Source organism: Arachis stenosperma, chromosome 4 (assembly GCF_014773155.1).
Source record: "Arachis stenosperma cultivar V10309 chromosome 4, arast.V10309.gnm1.PFL2, whole genome shotgun sequence".
NCBI classification, from domain to species: Eukaryota; Viridiplantae; Streptophyta; class Magnoliopsida; order Fabales; family Fabaceae; genus Arachis; species Arachis stenosperma.
In genome coordinates, this window is record NC_080380.1 from 30,362,933 (window position 1) to 30,372,056 (window position 9,124).

A 9,124-nucleotide genomic window follows, 5' to 3' on the forward strand; every position below is an offset into this window, starting at 1 on the left:
TAATTTTTGGGTCTTTAAATAAATAAGTACGTATGACTCAAAAGATGAAAAATAAATTAATTGGTTAGTAGGTGTCAATGGCAAGACTTTGATCCTCTGTTGTCAAATTTTGAGTTCGTCATAACTAATTTGGGTTAGTCGAGTGATTATATCATTCATTTGCTTAAACAAATATTGAGAATTTAAATTTTGCCCCATATATACAATAACTCATTGACCAACAAACCTTTAATAAAGTTTAGATCCACGACGAAGAAAATACCATGAACAACCAAAAAAAGATTTTTTTGAGTTCGCCGTATGGTTGGAGGGGACTGGTACTTTCTTAGGAATGTGGTTTGAAAGTGATCATTCGCAAACCAGATTCTTTGGATGTTTTCCTCGTCTCCCATAGTTTCCAAACCGGAATGCTTTGTGAAGATAAAGATCTTGTCTCAAATCATCGAAATTCTTGCTAGAGGTAATGTTACTTACACCGAGTGGCTAGAACCATCAGAAGAGGTTGCTGTTTTGCTTGAGAGATGTTTTAGCCTATTTTGGCTTTGCTTATCTTTTATTCAGACACCCAAAAAAAAAAAAAATTTCTGAGTTTTCGCCAGTTACTAGCGTTCAAACATGTGGATTTCCCAGTAGAAAAAATATATTCCTTTGGCTACCGTCTTTATTCAATAAAAATTTAAAAAATAAAAACCTTTGAAATATGTTTCATGTCGAAGAGGCAAATTTTATAAATTTCACTCTCATCAGTGGTGTCTTCATATTAAGGGGGGAAAAGAAAAAAAAAATTACAAATGCTTTTCATCATACTCCATATTATTACAATATACACGAAAATATGTACAATATGCAGTGTTCCCTATCTCAGACCTTTTTGCAGTACAACCAATTAAGACCATGTCAGCTGACTCGTTCTAAAAAACACAAAACAGTAGACTTGCATAACATAAAATATGCCTAATTACGTTACTATGAACATGCATTCACTTTTTTTTTTCCCTTCCTTTTTCTATTGTTTGTCACGGTTTCAATTACACAATTTGAACAAAACATGGGGGAGATCAAGTGAGTTACCCTAAAATGTTACCTACTTGTTATCAGGCACTATTAATCTATTCAGGAAGAATAATTCATTGTGCATACTGAAGGGCAAAGTCTCACACAACCTCACAAAAAGCAAACATGGTATGCAACTCGCTGAGAAGTTCTTCTCGAGCCAGAACCAACCATATACAACAAAATGCATTGTGCAAACAACTTAGTACACAAACTTTCCGACAAGAGTAATGCTTCTCAAGAGTTATCAGTGACCAATACAAACCTTTGCCGCTAACTTGTGCTCCAAATGATGTCACAACTGTAACCAAAGCCTTGTAGCACATTGCCTTCACTACAGCATGCAACTTATTGACAGGATCTAGATTACAGAACTTGCCAGGGAAAGTTCATGGAGCTCACTTAGCATCCATTCCTCCCCCGTTTGGCCACCCAGCACAATAGCTCTTGTCCCTCCAACAACACACGTGCTATGTCCCCATGCAAATCTAGGAGGCCGCCCTGGTACATTTAGGATTCTCCATGTTGGCTTCTCATCCGTTGGATCAAGGATGTAAAGTTGGGAGGCAGAATGAAGTCCTGCAACGGACCCACCAAATATCAGAATTCTCCCACCAGGAAGACTAACAGCCACATGATCAAGCCTAGGAGGAGGAGCTATTCCCCCAGGGTTTCCAGCACCAGGCATCCCACTCCCTGTTACACACCTCCAGCATGGTTCATCCTCACTTAAATCCATCGTGAATACATCACTTGAGCGAAAACGCAGTGGTCCACTCTTGGCCAGACCCCCAAACATCAATATTTTCCTACCACCATAAACAGAAAGTGTGTGGCCTAGACGAGAAGGTGGAGTCCATGTCACTGGTATCTCCCTCCAGACAGGTTTCTCCATTGACAAATCAAGGAGGAAAGTATCACTCAAGAGGACTCCAGAATCAGCACAGCCTCCAGAAACTATCAACTTGGTACCATCAAGAGTGCAAGAGCTGTGCCATGATCTAGGAAGTGGAGGTGCCAATCCAGAAATTTCTCGCCAAGTTGGAGGCTTTGCATCCAGGTCAAGAACAAAGACATCATTAAGTAAGCCCTGCCTTCCACACCCTCCAAATACAACCAAACGGGAACCATTAACACAAGAAAGTGTGTGGCCCCAACGACCAGGAGGAGGAGAGCTCACCTGGACGTGTTGCCACTCGGGATTACTAGAATTAAGATCTAATACAAAGGTGTCATTCATAGGTTGCATGTTAACTCCTTCACCACCAAATAGGACAACCCTGTTGCCAACTGCACATGCGCTGAAATTACAGCGTGAGGGTTCAACAGCACCTCCAACGGTCAGTTTCCTCCATGCTGCTGCTTCAAGTGTGGTCAACTCCCTTGCCAACCGACCCCATCCAAGTCTCCTTGCACCAGGCACGGTCTCTAAAACACGTGTAGTCTCACATCCCCATGCATTTTGGCACACCATTCTCCATAGATCTTCATTTCTTGTCAGCTCATACAAACGCCTACAAACAGAACCAACTGATGCAATATCTCTTGGAGTTAAGCGAGCAAGTATCTTGAGAGAAATTACTTCATCACTCAATTGCAATATTCCACAGAGGCCACGAGTCACATTTCGGTCCCCTACCTCACGAGGATGCAATGAGGAAAGCACGGATCGAAAACGATCTGATTTAGTAGACTCCTTAGTTGAAGCTGGAAGAGGACCAAGATCAATGTTTGCCTCTGTGAAGAACTGGATTCCAATGACATGAGTTATCTCATCATCTCCATATATAGGTGTCAGCCGCAGTCTGTTCATAAGTGGAGATCCATCTTTCCTAAAGTTCAGCAACTCACCTTGAAATTCAACCCCTTCTTCGAGGCATCTTCTAATTTCTGCTACTACTGTTGAGTCCACCAGTGGATGCCTTCGCTTAGCAAATGGGCCTCGACACTGCAAAAAGCGGCTGCAAAATATTTTTAACTGATTAGATCAAAGCTACAACTAATTTGAAACACCCAATCAAGCAAGCAAGATATGTTGTAAAAACGCCAACACTTATTCTCTTTTTCTTACATACTAACTTATTATTAAGAAATAGCAGCTACCCTCTATACAAAGACTAAACGCTAGCTTTTATAGCGTCATCTTTCAAACTAGAACTATCAGGGAATGCAGATTATAATTGCTAACTACAAACTCCCAGACACAACTTTACTACTGACACACCATCATAACTCCAGGGGGATTAAAATGATACTTGAACACTTAAAATTCAGTATTATGATACAATAATTCCAACCATAAACAGAACCCACAAGAATTAATAAGGATAATCTCATTCAAATTATTACTATTTTGCTGCTCCTGCTCCTGTATCAGATAGGAAGAGAGAAGCAATTGGAAGGTAATGATCCATCTAATTATTACTATTTTTTGCCATATTGCTCGATCCTATAGCAACACAACTCATCTTACATAAGAGCCATAGCATTAAACAAGCCTCAAATGAGAATAATTCATTGAAGTAGCAGAGGGTTCCCAAAAAATGAGACACTATACCCTTACAGATAAAAGTATAACAGAAATACATTGTTTAACCATATTTTCTCTTACTATGCAGTATCCACTCAGATTTCAATTACGAAGCATTAATGCATTTGTAAAAACTCGAGAAGAAAAGATTTCATAAGTATGTGAATTTTTGGTCTGTGTTGAGTCTGTGTTGAGAGTGTCAACAATATTTGGATTAGTTCCAGTTATCTAGTGCTGTTGGTTTGGGAGGAGGAGAAAAGCCAGATCTTTACTGCAGCAATGCCTTGTCAATGCCATTGTTTGGTATGTTTAGTAGTGTAGTGTAAGTGTGTAACGCTTGCATCTCTAGTGGCAGCATTTGGACAAGAAGGTGTTGTGGAATAAGTTCAGACTCTAACTTATACTTGGTGAAAGAAGTATGGCTTTTAATAAGAAGCACCAAGTGTCAATCAAGCAGAAATTTCTATCATACAAAACATCCTAAAGTTTTAGATTTCCATCTCCTCTCAATATAAAGGATCCAAAATAATATAATAATTAAAACCACTCAGTAGTTAGACTCAGTAAATACCCATATTAGGAATTATATCCCCTCCTCATCATAATCAATTTAGCACTGAAAGCAATCATTCATTCTAATTTAACAGATAGCTGTTCAAAATTTAGTCCAAGACAGAAAGCTTCCAATACAATCAGGGCCAAAAATTAACCAATTTCAAACTTTTCAAGTGTAGCCAGAAAGAAAAACCCCACACATACCCTAATAAGAGAATGTAAGGTCTAAAGCAACCGCCTTATAGACCAAAACATAAAGCCAAACATGAAACACAATCCTAAACTCTAATTAGGCTCCGTTAATGGCATATTAGGAGTGACCAGTGCAATTTGACCCGAATAAATGCCAGAATGTGTTGGCAGGGACTTGGTATCCTAAACAGTTAGCGCTAAAAACCAACCTCTCTCAATGCATAGCCCAAGTAATCACCGCTGACAACCCTGCATTAGCCTCCTATCCAACCACCCTAACCAACTGTCATAGCGGTATCAGTGTTATTGTCTGTCATCCACAGAAACAGTTTGACACCGGAAATGAGTGATGACTCAATAAAGTTGTAGAATGAAATTTCATTACAATTTTCTCCAGACTTAACTAGGCATTCTACAAAATAAGATCCTTCTAGCTACCTAGTTCTTGCCCACTGAAAACATCATCCAACAAGAAATCTCAAAAACAAACTTGTGAATGAGAGCTTCAATTCAAAAGCTTCGCTCCCCACAAATCTTTCAACATTGTATCTGAAACTCAGATTTTCTATATAACAAGGACATGATGGCAGTTTCAGATTTTTGAATCTGTCTCCGGGTCTCTGATAGTTAAACCAGGTGAAGCAGAAATGGTCCAGCGAACATTTTTATTCAGTAAACATCAAAACTATTTGACAAATGCGATAACCTGTCAAATACACCTAACTCTGGACATAAATGTTTGAGCAACTTTCCTGGAATAAGCATATTCCATTTGGATACGTCCTCCCCCTCCCTCTCCCTTGTTACTTAGCACTCAAAACAGTCATTCATGGAACATCAACAGCTAATTACTACATAAATTCTGTAGCAATAATAAAACTTCAAACTAAAATAAGGATGAAAAATTCAACAATTCCCTTATCCTATGCACTAGCAAGAGGGCTAGGGTTTTTTGCAGCCACCCCAGGCCTATAAAAGAAAAGGTGCTAAACCCTAGGCCTCAAAACTCTTCAGTAATTGGGCACTCGTTCTTTAGGTTCAATTTGTTTATGACTATAAAAGAAAAGAACAAAAAATTCAGGCAAGCTTTTATCTACGCACTGCTCTACCCTAGTCTAAGAAAATCAATCAGATTCTAGAATACCTCGATTACTTTCCGAATTCTAATACCAAGAAATTGAACACCTAACCTAATTGAGAAAAAAGAGCAACGGAAACTGACCAGTTGCGACCGAGAACTTCCTCAGCACGGTAGCCGGTAATCATCTCGAAGACGGTGTTGACGTATATGATAGGTTGGTCAGGTTCGAGCGCGTCAGTAACCACGAAGCCGCACGGCGCGGTTTGGAGAACCGGGAAAGGGATAGGTCCGACACCGAAATCTTCGTCGTCGTTGGAGCCGCCGCGGAGGAAGGGTTCGTCGTCATCGGTGCTGAGATCGGAATTGCTGTCCCACTCCATTGAGATATTGTAAGTGTGATTTGATTGGGTAATTGAGAAGCGCGGTGGTTCAACCCATGAGAAGGGAGAGAGGGAGAATTGGAATAATGAGAATGAGAATCGAAGTGAGGTTTGGTAAGTGAAATGAGTGGCGAAGAGACAGAGAGAGGTCGATGAGGTTCTTTCGTTTTTTGTTTCTGTTTTTGTTTTGTTATTACAGTGAGACAGAGAGAGAAAAGAGAAAGATCGGGAATTCAGAGAGAGATAGATAGAGCTGCCTACTGCCACCCTTACCTTTGTTGTTGCAAATATCTTTCGGTTTTTTCTCTCGTTTAGATATTTTTAAGATTTTCATTCAACACATATTATTATTATTATTATTATTATTATTATTATTATTATTATGTTTTCAAAAAATTGAAGAGCATTAATTATGGAATTAAAAAAAATGTCATCTTAGCTAGAAATTTAAAATTAATTATTATTATTTAGTAATAACATAAATTAAAAAAAGAAAGTGCATCATACTTATTAATTCACAAAAAAATATAGAAAATAAATTTTTAAGTAATTAATATTAGGCTACTTTTTATTATAAAATTATTTTTTTTAATTTTTTTAAAATTTAAAATTTAAAATTCAGAATTTATAATTTAAAAAAAATTAACTCATATTGACTGAAAAATATTTGGTCCTCTAATTAATTTCATTCACAAACTATTATAGTAGTTTTTAGGTACTCTCTGGTCCCATGTATAAGAGCAAAGAAATTTAGAGTAGTTCATACAAATAGGAGGAGAAAAATAATAACTTATATAAGGGTGCCAAATAAAGATAAAATTTTAAAGAGATACTTTTACGGGTTAGCAATTTTTAGTCATTATTTAATTAGTATAAATGTTAAATTATTTTTAATAAATATTTTTTGCTAATCATGTATGCAAAATCTTAAAAACGTGCAAACTGTATTGACTCATGAGTATAAAATTTTGGTAAATATAGGTATAAATTTGTTTTATTGATTTTTAGAAAATCGAAAGTGGTTTGATATTTAGTGGTCCGGGAGCAAAACATACTCCTTTTTATGAGCATCAGTTTTATTTGTATCAAATCTATGCCTTTGACAATGACGAAGAAGAAAGAACTAAACTTTGCAGAAATTCGAAATGAACAATAAAACTTAATGACTTGAATAAAAGGAAAATCAAATTAAAGGGTAAAGATAAAAAAGGGTAAAAGTTGCTGAATTTAAAGGAAACGAAATGACATGTCAAAGAAGATAAATTGAATGGAAAGAAAAGTAAAGACATGGAAGGAATTCTTCAAAAAAAGAAAAAGACTCTTGACTAACTCAGAAAGTCGCTTGAGATGTGAGTGAGTGTGAGTGTTTTCTCTGAAAAGATTCCAACCCTTATTCCTTCGATCTTTCACCTATTTATAGAAGTTTTCGACCAATCAAATTAAAATATAACTTCTACGTTGTCAATCCTTGAATAACCATTCCCGCTCACTTGTACAACGTGGGTAACTGCCATCAATTATCTGCTCTGCTTTGATAAGACTTGTCGATTAACCTTACTTCTCTCCTTGATGAATCCCTCTCGACGAGTACTATGTTCTTCGCAAAGTACTTATCGAGCCTTGACCTCGATGTCTCAAGACCTGCTAATCTCTTCTTCGATACAACTGACTTCTGTCGAGTCTATCTCTTCGACTTACACATTTGAGCCACTCGACTAATAGAGAGTACCTAACGGAGTACCTAATTGGCTGCAATCCAAAGTTAATTCTCACATGTATTTGGAAGTTGATCGAAATATTTTTCGGTACTTGGTAATGATCAAAGTCTAAACTCTAAGTATTTATTTTTCAACTAGAAAGAAGAAAATATAAATACTTACTATTATTCAATGTTTTCGACGACAGTACCAGCCATTTTTTCATCTTTGGAATTTTTGATTGGTAACTTGTTAAGGTGCTGTTGTTGTTATGCTACTGTTTTGTTATGGCACTGTTGTTGTTATGCTGTTGTTTTGTAATGGTTGTTGCTGAATGCTACTCTATTCTTATTGTGTTGTAGTTGCTGGTTTTGCTTTGATTTGTAGTTGCTGGTTGTGTTGGTTTTACTAGCTTTGTTTGTAATTGCTGGGTGAAGGTTTAGTATTTTGTAATTGCTGGCTTTAGCTGAAGAAATTGGAGGGGCTAGATGAGGAGACATTGATGCCTCAGAAGACACCACCACCATCAACATATTAATAAGATTATATGAATTTGATTGATGATATTTAATGTAGTTTTTTAAATTTGAAAACTATTTTAATATTTATGTTATACTATAATTATATTTTAGCATGTTTATTTATAATTTATTTATTATTTTATTTTAAAACGATTTTTTCAGTTGAACCACCGGATAGACCGGTTGGACCAATGAACCAGTAAACCAGTAGCTAGAGCGGTTTGATGACCGGTTCAGTTTTCTGAACCTTGACAATGATACATATGACTTTATTAAGAATGATATAGTCTGAACTTTGGTTATCTAAAAATTTAGTGAGTAGCTAGACTAGCTCTATGTCACGAACCAATAAATACTAGTAATAGGGATGATAAAAAAATCAAAATGGGTATTCGCAAAAATTACTTGCAATTTGGGATTAAATGGAGATCCATAAAATCTCCACGAGTGAAAATTCACCCACATGAAATGGATAGAGACAGAAACATAGGTACGCCTCATAAAACCCTTTAAATCCACGCAATATGAAATTATTGATTACCCTAATTTGTATATATATAGATCCATTTCTTAAATTTAGTAATCTTGATTCCTGTCTTCAATTTAAATCATTCTTCTTTCTTTTAGACTTATTCTCACTCTTGATTTCATGTCTCTCTCACTCTAGCTCATTTTTTCTACCTTTTAAGTCCATCACTACATCGGCCAGTCTTGCACCAAAAAATTATGTTATGTATATTATAAGATGTTTTATATTTTTATTTTGAAATATTATTTTTCATAATAAATATGTTATGAATTGTGTTGAATTATATTGAATTGGTTATTTTATGATTATTAAGTTAAGCTTTTTTTGTTAATTTTTTTCAAAGTTTTTTAAAAAATATCCATAGATACTCACAAGTATATCCATTCCCTGAGAAGATAATTAAACGCGAACTTGTGATAAACATGAAAAAGGGATAAGAGATTTTTTTTTAAACAGGAGTGAGGGACGAGAAAGGTTCTCGCGCCCTCACGACTCACGAGTACCAATTACTATCCCTAACTAGCAGTGGAGATCAAATCTTGGCCGATTTGAGAGGAAATACATTGACCTCATATGCATTGGATCT

At 36.3% G+C, this 9,124-nt stretch overlaps 1 protein-coding gene across 1 annotated transcript; it reads right to left on the bottom strand.

Moving 5' to 3' along the window:
* Positions 1–775: 775 nt before the first annotated feature.
* Positions 776–6,060, bottom strand: LOC130974052 (adagio protein 1-like). The gene is made up of 2 exons (XM_057898789.1): positions 5,553–6,060; positions 776–3,014 (listed from the first exon to the last, which is right to left on the bottom strand). Exons 1-2 carry the CDS (start codon positions 5,789–5,791, stop codon positions 1,415–1,417), a joined length of 1,839 nt encoding a protein of 612 aa, XP_057754772.1. The 5' UTR covers positions 5,792–6,060; the 3' UTR covers positions 776–1,414.
* Positions 6,061–9,124: the final 3,064 nt, after the last annotated feature.